At 46.6% G+C, this 20819-nt stretch overlaps 5 protein-coding genes across 5 annotated transcripts; 2 read left to right on the plus strand and 3 right to left on the minus strand.

The window, feature by feature from the left end:
- Nucleotides 1–2229: 2229 nt before the first annotated feature.
- On the plus strand, nt 2230–2904 carry H6S33_011463 (uncharacterized protein; the record flags this gene model as incomplete). The annotated part of the gene is made up of 1 exon (XM_044842828.1): nt 2230–2904. The coding sequence occupies one exon, from the start codon at nt 2230–2232 to the stop codon at nt 2902–2904; it is 675 nt and encodes a 224-aa protein (XP_044696231.1).
- Nucleotides 2905–4487: 1583 nt separating this feature from the next.
- H6S33_011464 (uncharacterized protein) lies at nt 4488–4864 on the minus strand (the record flags this gene model as incomplete). The annotated part of the gene is made up of 1 exon (XM_044842829.1): nt 4488–4864. A coding segment is annotated over one exon (377 nt), but the record flags the coding sequence as incomplete, so codon positions are not given.
- Nucleotides 4865–7416: 2552 nt separating this feature from the next.
- On the minus strand, nt 7417–8204 carry H6S33_011465 (uncharacterized protein; the record flags this gene model as incomplete). Its single annotated transcript, XM_044842830.1, has 3 exons — nt 7417–7744; nt 7804–8106; nt 8152–8204. The coding sequence occupies 3 exons, from the start codon at nt 8202–8204 to the stop codon at nt 7417–7419; spliced, it is 684 nt and encodes a 227-aa protein (XP_044696233.1).
- A 3307-nt stretch (nt 8205–11511) lies between these two features.
- H6S33_011466 (uncharacterized protein) lies at nt 11512–11928 on the plus strand (the record flags this gene model as incomplete). Its single annotated transcript, XM_044842831.1, has 1 exon — nt 11512–11928. One exon carries the CDS (start codon nt 11512–11514, stop codon nt 11926–11928), a length of 417 nt encoding a protein of 138 aa, XP_044696234.1.
- A 3332-nt stretch (nt 11929–15260) lies between these two features.
- Nucleotides 15261–16007, minus strand: H6S33_011467 (uncharacterized protein; the record flags this gene model as incomplete). The annotated part of the gene is made up of 4 exons (XM_044842832.1): nt 15261–15334; nt 15405–15449; nt 15509–15806; nt 15879–16007. The coding sequence occupies 4 exons, from the start codon at nt 16005–16007 to the stop codon at nt 15261–15263; spliced, it is 546 nt and encodes a 181-aa protein (XP_044696235.1).
- Nucleotides 16008–20819: the final 4812 nt, after the last annotated feature.

Consider the following 20819-nt stretch of genomic DNA (forward strand, 5'->3'; position numbering starts at 1 on the left):
AATTAGTTGCTAATATATTCCGCCATTGATAACGTGATTTGGCATCTGTTGAGCTAGCCAAGTATATGAATATAACATCATCATACTCGCCGTCGTTCTCTCATCCTACGGTAACTGGAGGGAGTAGTATCCCATGCTGCCATCTCTCCACGCTGGGGGAACAGCCATTGTTAGGCCGAATGGTGCTCTGTGGTAGTCTCGTGTATAAACTCACTGGTTACATGTAGTATAAGGTTGGTTACCATATGGCTTAGTTATGTATACGTAGCGGAGGCTCAGTGAAGAGACTGTACTCAGAAAGGACCACTTGTCAACATCATAGATGTGTCGCCAGGACCTATCTAGATCTAGTGTATACGTGTATACGAGAGAGATCTAGCCCTGTCTCCTTCTCTTCTCATCATCAATACAAGTACGTATAAACTATGTACATGTACCTCTCCAGAATATTACTTCATGCTCAATGTTGATAGAAGCTGGTAAGACGTGGTTTATTGCAAAGGATGGATTCTAGTTCACTATTTAACTAATCAACAATTAAAGCCAGGTATCGCCTAGATCAGCCCACTGCTCGAATATACCACGTATCCGCCCCCTCAACTACAGGCCAAGTACCTGCTCCTCCAACAACTAGCCGACTGTCATTGTTGTGGGCCTTTATTGACAAAGCTAAGTGATAAGAGAAACAAACGATGAAGAGTGTCAGAACAGAATGAACCCGAGAAATCACTGCGAACGAACAGCAACGTACCTTACATCTACAGCACTGATCAGTGTAGTTGAGGTCACAGTACTCCCGTTCCCGTTAGCACAGCCAGCAAGCAACGCTAGCACTTGTGAAAAGTCTACTATCTAATCTCCATCCGGCTAGTGCCGCCGCGACTAGTCGCACTAGCTAGCCGCACTAGTACACAACCTCACGCCGCTACCAAATGTAGCCACAGTTAGTAATTAACAACGTCTCGTTGTTCATCAACTACATGTATCTACCGTACAAGCTTTTTTTAAGGCCGCGCAGATCAGATCGCTCGGTCGGTATGACACGCATCTCCCCACGTCGTTGACATTCCCAACGGTCGCGGTCGGGGGATATCATAACGTCGTGTTTTTACCCCGGCCCCAACGCACGGGTACGGGTGAGGTGAAGAGTTTGGGCTAAATATACACACCGACTCATGTGGCGTTACAAAAGATCGCCCCGGTAAGCGTCCAAGGTCGCACACACACACACAAAGCAAGATTTCTCGAAAAGCCGATGGCACAACGTGGGGGACCAGGGTGGGAAGTGGACGAGATGTGTGCAAGGGGGGGGGGGGGGGCGGGATGAAACAACCGGACACGTGATCAGGGTGTCTGGAGTTTGTGGTGTTACGGGTTGAGATTAAGGAACAGACATCCCCGGATTTGGGCAGGGAGGGAAGGTACATGTAGTCTCGCGACATCTACAGATGGCCAGAGGGAATAGGGGCGGATGGAAGGGGCTTAATGGGACGTTGGAGATGGGGGATTCTTCATGGCATCTCACTCGCCGTCGTGGTTCGTCTGGCTCATGCAGGTACGAGGAGGATATCGATATCATGATCAGCATTGACGATACCGATACACGAAATATAGACATCTCTTGCAGTATACCCACCGGAAATAGTCGCTATAGCTCTTCACCTACCTACCTAGGTCTGATATATAAGGCAACTCGCCCACTCGCAGGCTGAGCTCTCCCACGCCGCACACCCACCCCTGGCTGGGGGACCGGGCTACATACAGGGGTCCACAAGTCGTCACTCGGCCCCGCGACGACAGCTTGTTTCCAAGAAATTGACGAGAGAAAACCTGCTGGGATGGCCAATAAACGCGTCGTCTTCTCCTGGAGCTCTTCTCGTTTGTGTTCGCAGTCGGAGACCTCAACACCTCAGCGCCATCATCGCCATCGTCACCAATCACCACCATTCGCCACCATTCATCTCAACTATCGTGTACCTGCCAAACATTGCACTCGAGTTGGCATCATCAGGGCCTGAGAAATCTCTACAAGGTCTGCACAGACCACACTGACCACACATCGCATTGGCCAACCAGCAACCCTCCACCAACTACCACTTACCACCTACCATCTTCTCTACGAATCACAATCTCTGGGAATCACAATCTACAATCTCCACCTACTACCACCTCCACGAATCAGAATCACAATCATCTCACTCAAGATTGAACCCCCACCCCATCCCAATCATGCCACCACTATCCCCCCGCCCCCCCTCCTACCGCCCCATCCCCCCACCCCGCGACCACCACCACACCAACGACGACGGCGACGACGACGATCAAAACCCCCCCGCCTACCCCACCCGCCTCTCCATCCTCCCCCCACCCTACGTCCGCGGCCCGCAGCCACCGCTTCCGCCCACGCCTCCCCCCGCACCAGACTCAGCAGACAAAGACCTGCCCTCCCTCCCCGCGCAATGGGGTGTTAGGCTCATCCCCAACGGCGTTCTTCCAGCCTCACCCGAAGACCCGCCCTCCCCGCTCTCAACTGCATTCCCAATACACGAGCGCCCACTGCCGCCGCTCCCGTCTGAGCCCGCATCCACATACCCAGTCTCTGGTGCGTTACGGCGGGCTATTAGTGATATGCGCCCATTGCCGCCGCTGCCGGGGAGTGAGCGCCCGCTTCCGCCGCCGCCGCCGTCGAGGGGAGGTGGGGATGTGGATATGACACCGCTGCTGCCGCCGCTACCGGGGGCGAGGGAGAGGGTGCCGGGGATGGTGGGGCAGATGCAGAGGGGGCCCGCGGGGAGGAAGAGGTCGTGGCAGGGGGAGTTGGGGAGGGTGGGTGTGGGGTTGGGGTGCGGGTTTGGAACTGGGGGGAGGGGGAAGGGGAGGAGGGCGGTGAGTGGTGGATGTTGAGGGGGGAGGTGTTGAATGCTTGTGACGGTGCTTTTGGAGGTGGAGATTGGGTGGTAATGGGCTAAAGCGCTGGCTGGTATGGGTTGCTGGCTTTACTGGGCTTACTAGGCGCGCGGTGCGGGTTGATGTGTCTTTACTCTTCCGTTATTTCGTTTACTATCGTTTTCTCCCCTCCCTTAGGTTTTTGACTGGTGTTGGCCCGTGATATTTTGGTCTTCTTGGTCTGAGATGAGGTGTATATCTGCATCGTTATGCCCGGGATTTTGTTTTACTCGTCCTACCCGTACCACAGCCCGAGCGAGCTATGGTTGCCCCTACTTGTTACCCATTTCCATTTTTTACATCTTGTTTGTCTGTCTGTCTACTGGAATCTGACCAGTTTCCAGTTCCAGTTGTATCTATCCCCCACCCCCCTCCCCCGCTTCTCTAGCTTTCTTTCCCCCTATGTTACGGCGTTTGGTATCCATGGGCCCGCTGTATATAACTATCCACATCGAAATACCAACTGATCAGCTAGCTAGCTAGCTGCACATACAAATATACATACCTACACATCTGATATCTATATCTATTACAGCGAGAGGCAGGACTGTTGAACGAAACGAGGAGTTTGAGTGTGTGTTTTGATGGCTGGATATGGATAGGTGGACTAATTAACCCTCCATATGTTTGTGTTGTGTTGTGGGTACGGTGGTTCTATTTCGATGTGGGTTGTGGGTTGTATTTGGGTGGGTTGTGGGGTGCAGCTGGAATAGAGGTTTAGAGGTATCTGTGGGATCATGGTCTGAGTGGACGATCTTACCAAAGAGCTATTCATGTGGCCATTGTTCATCCCGGTGCTTTGGTACGTGAAAATCTACTGCAGCCAGGGATGGTGCAGCATAACACAGATATTGATCTGCAGACAGGCCGTTCGAAAGTAGGATCAGGGAAGGATCGACAGGGGATTTACTCGGGTGAGAATGACTTTTACTGGCTAAGACAGATGGTGGTGAGATAGCTACATGTACTTTTACTCTACAATAAAGCTTGTTGCTTACGTTTCTTGATCTGGGGAGGGAGTGGTGTATCTGGTTTCCGGATTGCATGTACATGCATAGTGAATTAATCAATCAATAATAGCAATCATGAACTATCACTCGAATTGACTATCTCAGCGACTTGGCAAGCGAAACAATTTGTAATAACCGGCGAGGTCTTCTCTGAATCGTCTCTTCACGTGCACATTTACAAGCCACGTATATATAACAGGGCACCGGATAGTTCTGTCCTATCCAACCCAGTCACAGTAACAAGTGGACAAGTTGACAATTGGGGGTTTTTAAAATTTTATTGATAGACAAAGGAAAAGAAGAATGAGCGACTTGAACAAATGAAAATACAGTACTCGTGCAGTCACAAAACCGCCAGATACCAGCGCGACCAAACCTTCACAGGCATACCTAAAACAAAGATAGATGTACGTGACCTGGTGAATGAACGAGTAGAGAGAGCGTGATAAGGAAAGAAAGCAAGCTGACAAAAGAACAACGTAGTGTGGGGAATAAGTGCTATATCGAAACATATCTCTGCCTGCCAAAACCCTACCCCGTCTGGCCATGTTCATAATCGCCTTGATCAACCTTCCTGAACACAACAGAACTCTCCCCGCCGGAATACAGGTGTTCGGCTGCCTCAGCGGATGTACCGTCGCTACTAACAGTCTCAGAGGGCGCTCCCGCAAGCTCGAATGTTCCTAGTCGTGGATCTTGTGGGAGCTTGTCGATGACGGTACGGGTAACATTCCCCCAGCCCCCTTTGGCGAACCGGCTTTCAACGCGGGGGATGAATCTTTTGTGAACTTTCCGCATATGCTGCGTGAGGTTGTCTTTGCGGAGGAAACCTTTCTCCTCCCCAAATCGTTTACAGCCTGGGACAGTGCAATGATAAGGTCTGTAGGCTTTGAAGTGGTCCTCGAGTCCTTTTCGAGTATAGCATGTAAAGTTACACGCTACGTGTTTTTTACATGTGACTTTACCAGTCTCATCGCAGCAGTGGGGTATTCTGTTAAGAATTAATTAGATTATTTGGAAAGTGGGTTCTGGGAGAACAGGAACTTACTTTGAGGAATGCAAGCCAATAACGCAGTCACCAATAACAGAATTAGGCCGGGGTGGGTTTTTACCCTTTGTACACAAAGGATTCCGATTTAAGTACACAAGTGGCCCCCTTTCACAGCGCGCGCCATGTATATTCAGGATCCAGCCGGCATCGCGATTGGCGTAATATCGGCGAATTTCACCAGTAGAAACAAAGGGCCATCCCTCGATCTTTTGGTGTTCACCATCAATATCCCAGAGATGGTTATAGCAACCACGTGTACACAATAACTCCAGATTTTTAAAAGCGGACGCTCTATAAGCCCGAAAGGTGGCCCAGGGTCACGGTATGCATTAGCGTCAAAAAAAATTACTCACCCGTCCTGCAGCTGCATGTCTCTGCAGGTGCATGGATCAGGTTTGTTTTGAGACATGTCGGGCGAATCGCAAAGTCAGTGGCGTAGCAGGGGTATTCAAAGTTTAGATTAGTTGTTGGGGCAGGGCGTAGAATAGAGGAGCAGAGGTTCGGTGTATGAGGTGGGCAAAAGGCTGTGAAGTGGGATGGGGGGTGGGTGGCTCTTTATATTTTTTCATCCAATTTACAGCTGGCCGCTGGATTCTCCTGCGGTATCGAAATGTCTAGCTAGATTACCCCTGCGAGGTCGAAATCGCTATTGCATCATTCTAGAATGTGCAGGTACGAGGTATATTACGTACGTAGTCCCCCTATAGAATATCGATATGTAGATACCATTCTCTGTACCTCCTCACGATCACCCCCACATTCCTACAACTCCTCACTTTACAAAAAAAAAAAAAACGGGGTGAAATCGCTGCCTCAACAAGAACACCGCGTACCGTACAAATTCCGTATTACCAGCGAATTTGAATTAGCGGGAATATCGTAGTGAACTTACAGTATATAGTACTGTGTCTGCTTGAAATTTAGTCGACCGTCTCTTCTCGAACCTCTTGTCAAATCTGTACCTGATTCGTGGGAAGAAATATTTCATTTTCCACCCCACATGCTGTGATCAAGGCTCGTACTCTACATAGAGTCCCTATGGAGAGAACATGTGACACTTTACTTAGAAGCACTGGAGGCTCTCGGCCAGCAATCACAGATCGCTATTTCACAATAACTACACTTTGCTGACATACATGAACTGAAACCAAGCCACGGTCATTCTGGAGCCTGAGGGCATGCATGGAGCCTGAGGACATGCAGAGTGTCAGGATCGAGATTCCTTGGCATGAGGTTCAACAAAGCCTTGGCAAGACACAATAGATCCACGGAACTGTGCTGACTCAGCGCTTCATGAACTATCACTCTCTGAGCCCTTGTCCAGGATTGGAGACCACTAAAGAAACATCTATATTACGGGGATATGTCCAGAGCTACATAAATATAGAATCCCGTTAAACAAAAATCCCGGTTGCAGGAACAAAAGCCCATATCGCAATAAAACCTGTGAAAGCCTTGATTCTTTTGGTGAACCAACGTCAGCCCGAAGAAGCCAACCCAGGGCGCCCAGAGGCCAAAACCAAAGAATAATCACTACCAAGTACTAGTATACCTGCACAGGCTCTCTTCATATTGCTGGAGTATCAATAAACTTTGCTAAATGATTGAATTCAAACATATCATACCGGCACTTGTGTTACTGGACGATTGCATGAGCGCTGCATGCCGAAGGGCGAATCGAAAACCAAATCCTGACACCACGTGGAAGACGATACAGTAGGCTCTCGCTATAAGAATACGGTCGGGACCAAGAATATGTATCCTTATAGCGAATTAATAGCGAATTATCCTTATAGAAAGTGGGGAATGCTAGCAAAACGGCGGTTGCGGAACGGCCACTGGTATCCTTATAGCGAGTATATCCTTATATCAAATATCCTTATAGCGAGAGTCTACTGTACAGATATTAAAACTGTCATCCGAATGTATAGTTCGAAAACGATTCTGATATTCGAATGTTGTTAACCCCAGGATAAAGAGAAGAAGCCACGGATGCTCACTACATGTAGACTAGGCCGCGTGTTCGTGCGACTGTCCGGTCCTTCACGACATTTACCTACCTCAATAGATCTTCTACAAACTCACCACCAAAGCCCCATCGCAAGAGGATATACGGAAAACATAGGACCAACTCTAAGATCAACGCACGCGGAGCAGACGTCACAAACAATTTCAAATTCAACATACATAGGAACAACACCTGCCAAGGCGACCAAAAACAAAAACAAAAGAAAGAGCAATGAATGAGCAAAGACATTCCGACGCAATTGCGCAACCTCATACCCAATCCTCCACTTCAAGACGAAAAAAAAGAAAGAAAAAACGAAAGTACCACTCATATCCTCTTCTCCTCCGTAAAACGACGTGCTACTCCTTCATAAACGGGCTTCGATTCCCAATACTGTCTGACTACTCGGCAACGGCAACGTCCATGTTCCTACCCTTGGCGCCGTCTCTACTATTCTCCGCAGCCCGAGCGCGGGCTCTGACCCTGCTGCCGGGCGGTGCTGCCTTTCTGACTTCGATGATCTCTCCGTGGAAACTCCTGCGGTGCGGAATGACGTTGTCGTGGCGGGCGAAGACGCTGCTGCAGCCCAGGAACGGACAATGATGCAAGGTCTTATCATGGATATTATTATAGTGACGGTTGAAGTCACTCTTACGTGGGAAGACTTTGCCACACGTGGTGCATGATATGGTGAGCTTTCTGCCGCTCCAAATACATTCGTGGGGACCGCTGAGGGGGAACATTAGATGTTTATCTCGATAGTAATAGGAAGGTCTGTAAGGACATACTCAAAGTTTCCGGCACAGCGACCTGGAGGCGGGTGACAGCGGTTGGGTTCTTCGGCTGGATAGGCAGCTGCAGGGAGAGCCGCGGGCGCGTCCTGAGCTAGGACTGCTGCGGGAACCGCGATAGGAGGCCGAGGTGCGGATAGGATAGGGGATAAGGGAAGGGGGAATTCTTGGCCATATGCATGCGCACGGGCAACTTCCTCGGTAGCTTGTTGAATGAGATGATCTTCCGGTGGCAAGAGTACGTATTCATACGTAGAGATGTACACATAATTTAAAGGCAACCGCGTGTACATGTGGGTACTGTGCATATGTACATTAGCGAAAAAAAAAAAAAGAAGCAATCACCTTGCATCATGCAGGTGATCATTAACACTCCAATCATCCGGTTGCTGAGACATGGCTGCTAGGGTTTGCTCAATATTGCGTATCTGATAGGTTAGATGCTTTTCAGTTTATTAGTAGAAGAATCTAGGGCAGCAAAATGTCGAAAAAGCTCTCGAAATGTGGATGGGGGGCGGCTTTGAATATATACTCCTCCCCAGTATACACCAAGACCTAAGCAGTACCTACTACGGAGTATGTAAATACATTCATGATGTGAGCCTATAATTAAGTACGTAGTAGGCAAATGTAGTGTCTACTCTGCATGTAGACCTACAGGCTATCTGTACATGTAGTGAGAACATCCACAGCAGCTAGTAACTTTTAGTTGAGAGCATATATTTACTACATGTATTTACCTTCAAGCTTACTTTTACCTTCTCCCCATAAATCTCTACTAAAAGACATCTTACGCCAATGATTGTTGAATAAGTGAAGCAGTTCACAACGTTACAAAGTTAAGTGAAAACAGTGTTAATTGCATATATTATTTACATGTAGTTATCCCTGTTGGACTAACGACATAACAGAACTGGTCTAAGAATCTATGAGTGCTGTTTCCCTATAGAAACATATGTGAATAAATGCCCAAGTGCGGGTATTCAAGAGACTCGGTCAATACGTACGGAGCTCACGATATATCGATATTGATATTGTTTGGGCCAGGCGTTGTTGTTGTTACTTGTTCTACATACGTACTAGTGCCATGCCAAGACATATAAATCGCTTATGATTGGCTAGCCCGTGTCGTAGGCTCGACCTTTGAAGACATTATCTTGGTACTATAGGCTCGACCTTTGTGATCTATTATTATGTACTGGTACATGTGTACCTGCATGTAGAGTACGTGTCATGCAAAACCAGACTAGCCTACTCTAATGACAAGGCTGCAAATTTAAACCTCGAGCCTACCTAGAGGACCTACCAAACGAAGGTATATATGTGTTTCCGGAGGGAGGCCACGGTGGTAGAAGCGACTTAACTATCGTCGATGGGTTGAGTTTGGCATGCATGCAGCGTTTTTGCGTACTCACCTGGCGCCCATTGCGCCCGCCTATCAACAGATTGTTTTCTGGGGGCGATTCTTTCACCAGCGCACCCGGAGCTTTATTGGAAATGAGATACGGTGTTAGCTGACAGGGAGTTTAAGCCAGAGAAAGAGCTTGAGTGTTTTGCTTTTCTCTTTTTGTTGAATCCGGCAACACCCAGTGTCCGTCGACATCCATGGATCCAGTGTCCGTCGATACCGGCCAGTGAACGACTGTACCCAACTCTCTCTACGACAGGAATACTTTACAAAATATGGATCAAGTAATGCCTGGCTTTCTGGCACGTGCTTTTCACTACGATAGCTATCTCCGATATACGCTTCTGGTACCTTTCATTTAGACGACCTTCCACCGTATCACAGAAAACTTTCAAATCTTGAAGTTTGATAAATGTGTTGATTCTTGGTAAGCAGAAAACTACCAAGACCCAATGAAACGATAGCGTAGCTGATCACGATAAAGCATGAGGTAGTACATACATCGATATGACCACATACCGAGATTCAACTCACGACAGCTATAGTTTTTATATTCCACCTTCAACGGCACAAATCTAAAAAAGTCGTCGATAAAGCGTAAATTCCAGAGTCCAGAATAATAAGATAACTACGTCTAGACCTTTTTGGACACCGTTCCCATAGTGAGAAAGTGACCCACTCCACCCCAAAACGTACGGAGATGAGACCTCGTCTGCTGTGTGTAAACTTGAAAAAGGATTTCAAAGTAGTTGAGTATGAGCTAATGCCAGTCTTAAGCTGCCCAAATCTCGAGAGTTCTTAATTTTCCGTTTCCCTAGATAGACCTGGTGATGGACCTTTCCAAAAAGAACCCAGGACTTGTCGTTGTGCGGGTGAGCATTAGCTCTACCATCGGTCTTGTGGCTGGGTATTTTTTTCCCGCCTTTCCCCATGAAAATGGCCTTTTAATTTCAAGATCTCGTGAATATTGGCGTGTGCGTTGTAGGTAGGTAGAGGGTTCCGCGATTCGTCATCCAGACCACGGGAAAGAAGTAGACCTAGAAACGTTTCCGTCTAGCTAGTGTAGAGTCGGGTACTTGAAAATGTGTCGTCAACCAACGATTATACGTATACCACCACTCCACCACATGCACATTCAACGTCAAATCTTCAACCCTCCATTTTCAACCCACCAAGACCGTCACATCTCAACATCTACACCTCACATCTATATTAAGCCCTCCTTGATATCTCTTCCAGCACTGCTTACCCCCGAATCCCTAAATTCCTAATCACCAAACTACCACCACCACCACTACCACCACCACCAAAGACAACAGAAATGCCATCTGCAACCTCAATGAAGACCAGATACACAACCTGGATCAACGGTGACACTGCAGGCGCACGCTGGATGAGAGTTCCCGAGAGGTGGGCAGTACTTGGGTACCGCCGCGTCCGGAGGGCAATGCCGAGGCTGCTGGGGCCATGACTTGCAGTGGGAGGGTTTGCGGAGGTGATACTGTGGCTTGTGATTAGAGATGTGCTGGTCAGGGCTGCAGTGATGCTAGTGATGGTGTTGGTGCTGATCGCTTTGCTGCGCGCGTGGGGACAGGTGGCCGGGGTATAGAGCGCTTTATGGGGGTTGAAAGGATAACGACTTCTTTTTTCAAGTGGTAGAAAAGAAAGATGGTGGTGGTATGGGGGTGCTAGAGTTTGCACTGGGTTTACACGGCTTGTCGGTTTGGCTTTTGTGCTGCATGGAGATTGGTAAAGCGAGTGATTTGGTGTGATTTCGCTTTTTGTTTGTGTATCCAGAATACACCGACTGCTTTCTTGCACCCGAATTGGGTTTGCACGGCTTGTTGATTCGGATTTCGTGATTGGTGAAGCGAGTGATTCTCCGTGATTTGGGCGTTTTCTTGTGCAATCAGAAGATCTTTTTTGCTGTACACGAACGTGCCATTATATTCTTCTAAATCTTGAATCACTATCCTCGGGTGGTTCATACTATTGACCCTTTATACGATTAGTTACAAGCTGGAACAGAATCGTGAAAGTGCTATATATAGCTAGATACTCCCTGGAAGAGGCTAGAGTTTCGAAGAAAAAAAAAAAGAAAACGCTACTATATATATCTCACTAATATCGTTCTTGCAAGATATTCTTCAACACACAAACATAAACGAACACATCTTCCTCTCGCTTCCCCTCCCCTCCCCAAACTCAAACCTCTCTTCACCTTCCTCTCCACCAAAAACCAACAACCAACGTAACCAAAAATCAAAAATCAATTCCCACAGACGCCCTCTTATATAATGTGCTACTACCGCCTCGTCCAATTCTCCTGCCGCTGCCTTTGGGGTGCCGAGTACGTCGTCCTCTGCGCAAAGCCAATCGAGGAGGAGGTCACCGCGCGCGGCTACACCGCCTGCCAGCTGCGGGGGATATACCCCGACATGCAGCGCATGTGGTTCAGGTGCTGGTACTGCCTGACGAAAAGCTACGAGCATGAGGGGAAGGAGACGCCCATGAGCTTTTCGAGCTGGGAAGAGACGATCGCGTATCTGCTACTGTGCGAGACGGGGATGGCGTGGTCGTATCGGATGCATGTGGTGAACAGGTGGTGGAAGGTGAGGCATGTGAGGAGTGAGAGGATGGGGGTGTCGGTGGAGGAGGCGGAGGAGGTGAAGAGACGGACGGGGTATAGGGAGCTTGTGAAGATCAAGTGGTAGTGGAGGGTCTGGGTTGGATAGGTGGGACTGCGCGGGGGGATGTGGTTCTAGCTGAGGCAGTGAAGTGTGGGGGAATGCTTTTCTGTATTTGAGGGTTGTATTTGTCTGGCTGACTTTGAGAGTAACTAGTTAAGGATTGCTCCAAGTTACAGAGTCGTGCACTGGTCAGAGGATTGTTTGCACCTGGCACGTAGTATAATTAATCAATTATACCACTCGTACTATATTGCCAAAGTAGCGTATATATACTACGAGCCCAGCCCAGAAATATGGACTCAATACCACCCACATAATAACTGTAGCAACGTCGGCTCCTAGGTAGAGACTCGTTCGCAAACCTTTTTTATTTCATTTTCTTTTTTCAATGAGTATTTGAGGAGACCAAAAACTTATGGCCCGATAAGGGAACAAGAAACACTGCATTCTCGGGATAGCACTGCATATTACATGCCGTCGTACTTTGCGAGTTCGATTTTATGCCCCAATCAGCAGGCATAAGGTGTACAGTATGTTACCTGAGGTAAACATGGACTCGTGGAGTGGTGGTATATGCGTAGTTCAGTAGAGAGTGGTTCAGTCTTCTCCTCCAATAAGACAGCTTGTAGTTCAAACCCTGAGCGGCACTAAAAGGTCAAGCTTTTAAGCGATAGTTGTGCTGCCCAATAAGACTGGTAGCCGGGATCCGTACATGCATGTATGGGTACAGGGTGGTGGGATACAATAATAATTCAGGTCCGTGTAGTATAATGACGTTCACTGTATCAGGTTCGGGGTTATTGTTGTATTCTCTTTCTTCATTTTTTAGTAATGGATGGCTAACGATGTTTATTATGTGATTTCAAAAGATCATACCTTCTACATAGACGCTGTGCTCGATTGATAGCGCCTGCAGACCAAGAAAAATCTAACACACACGATAAATATGCTGCCTACCTCTTCTTATTGTATTTTTCGAATATCGCACATTTTATAGTAGTCATTCCCCCCAGAAGCCCTACCTCTAATATCGTATTATCTGGTTGAAATAAGTGAGCCAATATATTGCGGATTTTTTGAATTTGTTGCTCGAATACCATCGCAGAGTGGAAATGGTTCTGCTGAATATAAACTTTTTAGAAAAGTCTCATTCCAGGAACATTTTGCCGGCCCAAAGAACATTCTCCTTGAGGTCTTTTTTTTTTTTCATGATATGTCACCAAAGTCGACTTTCGTTCTCCATTCTGCTTTTGATATATCGAATTGAAATAAACCTGTGGTGTGAGATTTGCTCGATTGGTGGGGTGATTTGTGCTTAAATAAGAACATCCACAAGACCGTAGCCTTACTAGACTCAAAGGAGGGTCGAAGATGGATATAAATAATGGTGACCCCCCAAGCCCCAAAGTATTCCTTCTTCCCTGATCCAATATATCCACGAATCCAGGCCCATAGCCCATAAGAGAGCCTGATTGGCACACGATCCAAAATGCATGAAAGCCGACATCTCCCACAGCCGAAACGAGCAAAATCCATAAGTAAAAAATGGCAACACAAGACCAGGCAGCCAACCCCCCCAAAGAAACACAGTTTTATTATTAAAATTACCAGTTAACAGCTCTTTATTCTCCTCCATATGCTCTCTCTAGTTTTCGATGCCGATATATCCACCACCATGGGAAGCTCTCGGTCGTAATTATGCTCACCCCCTTCTCTATAGCAGAGAACCAACCAACTGATTACTTCATTGACGCAACCATCGCACCTTTATCGGCGTCTGGTAGCCTAGGGCATCGGGGCCTCATGAACAGCGGCAGCGCAGACCAGTAAGGGGCTGGCTTCCCGGGCATTGGTCTTGGGCCGAGAAGCTTTCTTCTGGGTGGTCGTATGAGGGCGGTCATTTCTGTGGTCCCGTTTTGTTGAACGGTTGGCTGGAGGTTTGAAGATCGATGTGGAGCCTTGAGATGTAGGCTTGAGTCGAGAGGTTTGGGTCTGTGGTTGTCAATGACAGACGGACGTTGTAAGGCCTTTGTAGTATACGTTGTGTCTGGTGGTATTGACAGGATGAGGCCGATGGCGGCCGTGATGGTGTTAATGAGAGGAGGTAAAGAGGGGGAGACAGGAAATAGGGAGGGGATAAGGTTCAATGGTTGTCTGGGGGTTAGGAGAGGTTGGAGTGGGTATGGCGGGATGAGGAATGTAAACAAAAACGGAAAGGAATGAACGTGTACTCTGGAAGAATAGTATGGAATGTGTGTATTTTTCAATGTCAAAAAAGCGAAACACCTACGGTTTGTTTCCAGTCCAATTTGAGGTACATGGCCTGATTGATCAAATTCTCTCGATTAGCTAAAATATCTGATTGTCCGACTAGATACATGTACTTTTGTATCCAGCTATAGCTACATGTAAGCATGGCCCATCGTCTCGTGCCCGTGTTTAACGTTTTTGTGTCTCCACGAAGTGCGACAACAAAACAGTCCGGGAACGAGACTACATGGCCCAGTATATATCTTGAACAGACTTAAAGCAGCACCTGAGGATTTGAGGTACCCGCACGCTCCAATTCGAACCCCTGACTGACTCTTAACAAAAGCTTAGCTTTCAGCCAAGTCCATACCAGACACGAGCGTGTCACGGTTTTCTGCCTTGGGATGGATCCTTTGAGATTCCAAGTCAGTCAGGGGTTTAGACCCTACAAGATCAGTAAATCACCCCAGATGAATCTTACCTAGCTGTCACTTTGCTACGCGAGGTTGTCTTGGAGGATTCGCACTTACTCTACGACGGGCATGCGGTCGCCGTCGTCACTGTCGAGGCACTTGACCCGAACAGATCCGGACTACAATCAGTTTACCACGGGAGAAGATCGGGTAAGACAAGCTGCGGTGCACGTCTTGTATCGCACTAGTGTCCCCGTCTCAGAACTGTTGTCACTTGAGACAGTGCGAGAGGCCAAGGCTTAGAAAAGGTCCTGTGCTGATGGAAGCAAAGCCCAGGAATATTCTCTTGCAGCACGCGCAGTATATGAGTAACCACCAGCTACTGAGCGCACGCCAAGGTCCAGCCTCCCAGCCTGAGTAAATCATTTCGAAGGAGGGATTTGTTTGAATGTTTAGTCGGATTCAGTCTCTTGCATCATCTTTTGTGATGCATACGGCAACAGCCGCTGTGGTACCATGATGAATGATTTGCAAGTGTTTGTGTAAATTTTTAACTCAGCTTTTTATCTTGTAAATATGTATGCCGAGAAACCAAATTAGCAGAAAGGAGAAAAAAAAAGATGATAGGGAATACGAAAAAGAGAAAACGTAGGAAAAAAGGCACAATAATTAAGAAACCCTCCCAAGAGACTCCTAGGACGCTAATTCGGCGATACTCATTACTTTTCTTGCAGGTGGTGACTCCCGCGATTCTTGTGAATCATTCGCTAAAGAATGAATATTAGCCTCAAGTTCAAGTTTCGTTATCATTCAAAAATATTGAGCGGGATTATATACTATGAGGAGGCGCTGCCATTATCTTTTGAGGTGATTTTGGTGTATCTGCGGAATAAGATTAGTTGATTGCTATGTCGACCTTGAGTGACTGTAACCAAACTTACATGTTTGTTTGCCTTTCCCTGCCCAGTTAAGATTCCCACGACTAGCCGCGAGCCAGTAATCATATATCCACTTAGAAAACACCCAGTGATCCACAAAGTCGCTGGGGTTCAACTGCATAGATAGTGTAGGGTCACTTCTAATATCCGTAATCATCGCTTCAATCAGCGTAGCCCCGCACCTGATCCTAAACTCTGTCCATCTTCTATCTCGAGTTTCTCCCTTATCAAGCGGATCACAGGACTTGACAGCCGCAGTCCATTCCTGATGGAATCGGGATGAAGGATTATTAAAAACTATCTATCTGGAGGTAAGATTCTAATTCTGGTAAAGGGAGCGAGGGTTGGCATTTGATAACAAATAAGTACTTACTTTGGCCAAATCGGCAACATCGGCGCCGACACAAGTTTCAATGTATTTAGCGGTGATTTTACTCGCTGCTATTTTACTACCACGCTCGCCCTTTGGCCACTCGTAAACAACACGATCAGACATTTTCATGATAGAGCCCGGGAATACCGGGATATACTTAGCATCGAGCTGGTCGAGGCGGCGGTACTTATATCAAGAAAAGCAGGCTGTATTATGTAACATCATGACTGAGCTCTGCCATCTAACGTCTCCTAAAAATAGCATCCAATCAATTCCTCGATTCTAAAATGGACTACATGGAGGTATTCAAGCTAGGTAGCCGAATTTACATGTAAACAATATGACACTAGCAGTATTTCGAATCAGTATTCAGCGTACTTACCGGCTTCTCATGATCACTAGGCTTCTGCATCTAGCTGAAGTGGCTGGCTGTTGGCTTTTATGCTGCTTATAGCTTAGATAATAAGAATTGGGGAACCAGAGTACCAGTACTTGTCTTTGTGAAGGTAACGAATGATTCAAGATGTGGTGTGCAATTCATCTCTTATCAGGATCCGAAGTCGTCTTATGTTATTACCCTCGTGGACCTTCCCTACGAGGAACATGTATCCGACCTTAGTTCTTTCGAGCAACCCATTCCTCCGCGACTAGGTTGATCTTCAGCTATCTCCAGAACTTTAAACAGGTATGTGCTCTTACTTTTGATTTAATCATGCTCTATTGCACATAGACCTCGATGTGGACGTTATGGATAAAACGTTCCGGAGTTACTCTAGCGATGTCAATCCTTGCAGACAATCATCTACTCTACATATACATACTCGTATTTTCCTATACCATACAAAAACACGCCAAGCTCATGATTTTGGATGTATGCAATAATGGCCCAGTTCAAAAACTTCAGGAAGAGACTACTCGTAGTTTTTTGACATTTCCGGACGCGACCACTATTGCATGCCATACAAAAGATAGCCTTGGCGGGTTTTTTCTGTGTATGCAATAGCAGTTGCGTCCGGAAACGCTGTGAAATTGCGAGTATGTAGTGTTGTCGCTTAGGCCTTGTCTTGAAGGGGATCAGACCAAAACAAATATGGCTCAATTCACCATATGGGGTGAGTGTGTCAACTTGAATTCTCATTGGCAGAAACCGACTTTTAGCTCGAAAGAAGCGTGGTTTAGGGTTTTGACTTGAGGCTCCCTCCAAAATTTAATGCCACTCAAGTTGGCACACCCATCCCCTACATATGGTGAATTGAGCCATATAACTGATTACTTGCATCAGTTCTTGCATATGATTCGCACAGGATACGGCATGTGCTGCTGGTTGAGAACGCTGAGCTGGCTGATAACTAAATAATGTATCTACATATGTGCATGTACTCTACTCTACCTACACTGAGTCCCTAGAGTGGTATTTAGAGTACCTGCTACATGTAGCTGTACAGTACCTATTTAAATACCTCAAAATGAGCACCAATGGTCAGCCAGGGCCTAATATTTGCATTGCGTAAACCTCGTATCACACTGCAAGCTGCGAGGGTTAGGTATCTTTATGCAGCCACCCCGGTCATTTTCCCTCAATTGTGTCTAAATTCTCTATTGCGCTTAGACAAATAAACAAAGTACATGTACTACTTGACCTTACAGAAAAGGTCTATAAATAACGATACTCATATCATGACAGTCCCTTTTATCACCGTGCGAGAGCCTTATTATATCTTCCCCAAACTGGCAATCATAATCGTTCCTTTAAATCGGTAAACGTGCTTCGATTATTGGCCCTCTGAAATCCGGTGAGTATACCGAGCGGTATTTCTTGCATCGCTCGGTCATTCATGGTTAATCACTCGGCGCCTCAATAAATTTAAACACTGTATTGTTTTCAATTAATAGAGCTTCCTGGCGTGGCACCGTGGGAAGCTTGGCGGTGGTAGGCAGACATCTTTCCCCACTTTCCTGGACAATCCTTGTGGACGCCTTCATTTAGTCAATTCCATATACATACGCTGGAGTGATATATGATACACGCAGATAGCTCCTTTGGGCATTGACCGCACAACAGTGGCCAACCATCTGCATGTATTCCGTGCTGCTCGTGATGATCTGCGTACACATCCGCTGCCATTCGCATCCTCGGCATACCCTCAGACCACAAGATGTCCCCTGCTCACGAACATCACGAGGTGCGCCTAGACTTCGAGTGTCAGCTGCAGTAAAGTACTCTAGCTACATGTATGTAGTAAAGTAGATACTTCACATGTAATCAAGGCTGCAAATGTCAACCTTAGATGGTCCATGAAGAAAACCGCGACCGGACAGGTACATACCTCTTGTTATCGGGCAAGTGAGTTGTGTTCTCAATACTCTAGTCCGCGATCAAAGCTGTCGGAGATAAAGCTAGCTGCACAGACTATAGTACAGTCCGGAGTCAGGCGAAGCTACATGATGTATGTATGTATGTAGTTTGTTCATGTTGACACGTTGTGTTGAGGCCTTTGGGGCCATGGGCCAATTGGCCATGCAAGGCGCAAGATCTGATCATGCCAAGAGCGCCACCAGTCGAGTAACATCTCGTGGGGCACATACATATGTACATAATTAATTAAGCCCTATCTAGAATATCTTTCCTGAAGCCTCACATGCACCGCTTATAATCGGTACTTGTGCCAACTGAAGCTGCTGATAGCGTGGACAGCGCAAGATCTCCATATGCGGTTGTTCCCGCTGCGTGTGTGATTATCGAGCTCGAGATCTCTGACAATTATGATAAATTTTTGTATGAAGTTAGGATTACTTAATGATACATTGTTTCGTCGGATTAATATTAGAGTTGCGCTTCTATGATATCGAATTATCGAAATAGGCCGCTGAGCCGCGGTTAGCAAGAAGTAGACCTATCAGCTCTATTCTTCACTTAAACGTATACGCGTATCTGATTAATCCCATGATACATGATTGGCTCTTGTCATTCGATCTCCACGGCCAATCCACAGAGCTAGTGCAACATCAACCAAACATCTGGTATCCAGGCAGCCGCAAGAGCTAGTTTCATGATTTGCGTAGCCTGTCTGCACATCGTCCAACATGGACATGACATACTCCAGCTAGCACACTCTTGTTAGATACCTTCAACATTTTAGGGCGAACATATTAGCTGGTCTAGAGCGTTTGAGCTCACTTGTTTCCTTTATTAAAGAATATTTAAGTGAATATATGATAGAACTAGTTACTAAGTAGGTTATGATCAGACATAAGATCAACAGGATATATACGGGTTTCAAACCCTAGTTTCATTAGGAGCTGCATATATTCTTTTCCAAATTTTTCTTTTAACAAAAAGGTTGTTCGACTGAGCTTAAACGCTCTATATGTTGTGGAGCCATTTTAGCGACAGTTTCGACCCTATTGGCCGGGAGCTGCAATGGCCAGAGGGTCGATGGCGTCTTTCTCATCGAATTTAATTACGCAATCCCGTCGATAGCCCTCCGCCCATGCCTGGTCCTCGGAACATGACTCTGATGACTTTCGGCCTTACGTCTCTGCAAATACGTACACCCTGATGGGTACATGTATGTAGCAAAGAGTTCTTATTGGCAAAGCCAAAAGCCGTACAGCGCTGCAGCGAGAGGTAGAATTATTGTAGAAACAGGGGTCTAAAAACAGGGCTTAAGTGGCTGACTCGGCCAATATTAGGACCCTTCCCATACTTCTACAATAATTTTACCACACGCTGTACGTACTATCTGGCTATGCATGTAGACGTTTGAAACGCTTGAGACGCTTTTTCTCTAATATTTCATTTCTCGAAGTTGCACCTACCCATTTAAACATTTTGGGTTACAAAAGTTGACGTGGGGTATATAATGCATAAGAAAACAGCTGCACAGTGTTTCTGATTAACCCTGAAACTTATTAATTGATTAATCGATGGTTTAGGCAAACCTCAGACTTAGCGGTCGGGACTAGGGACACAAATGTAGCCTCGACTAGCAGGCTTTATAATGGGCTGGACCGGTCCATATTTGACCTTGGCCCGGACCGACTGGCCCATATAGCATGAGGACCGGTCACAGACATATAAATATATGGGCCCCCCAATGATATTTATTGAAGTCGAAAGAGGAAAAAAGGTATTATAAACCAGTCGTATTGAGTGTTTACCTCATAATGAGTGGAGAAATCTAGTCATAAACTAGCTCATATATTAGTCTCCTTGACCGGTCCAAAAAGCCATCCGGACCGGCCCAGCCCAGCAGAGAAAACTCCAAGCCCGGCCCACCGCCCGTATATTTGGACCGGTCCGGCCCGTATATGTGGCCGCCCATTAAAAAGCCTGTCGACTAGGACCCAAAAGTTGTCTCCACAAAATATTGTAAGAGAGATTCAAAAAACTGCAATTTAGTAAATAGGTTATGAAGACATGTATGATTTTCTGGTGTAGTTTAGAAGCCACGCAGTGTAATCAAGAGCCAATCACAAGCGGGCTGGGCACGAGACATGGGAGTTTAGGTCTCCTTTAGTATATAATCGCAACGACATCTCTCACGGTTTCGTTGATATGATCCCTTCTCGGGCTTATACTAAAGCGTGTAGCTATCATGATATATAATCAGCTCGGTGTCATATTCCAATAAGTTCCACATCCATTGCTTGGTGATTGGTATCGATCACCCGGAGTCATAGGATATCACTCGCATATTAAACCAAATCTGGTGCTACACTGATTGATTGGTTTATCGATTGATTCATTAATCTGGTGCTGGATTTAGGGTACCCGTGTTGTAAGGGGTTATATTTTGTTTATTCGTCGGTCAAGGCAGCTATATGTCGAAGCTTAGCGGAGCATAGCTTCGTCCACGTACACATACACGTCAAAGATACATATGTACACATATCATGTACCACCCACTTCACTTCGTCCCCTATCAGTGTTCACGAAAT

The sequence above is a fragment of the Morchella sextelata genome (genome assembly GCF_020137385.1).
Source record: "Morchella sextelata strain SCLS chromosome Unknown scls_6, whole genome shotgun sequence".
NCBI lineage: Eukaryota > Fungi > Ascomycota > Pezizomycetes > Pezizales > Morchellaceae > Morchella > Morchella sextelata.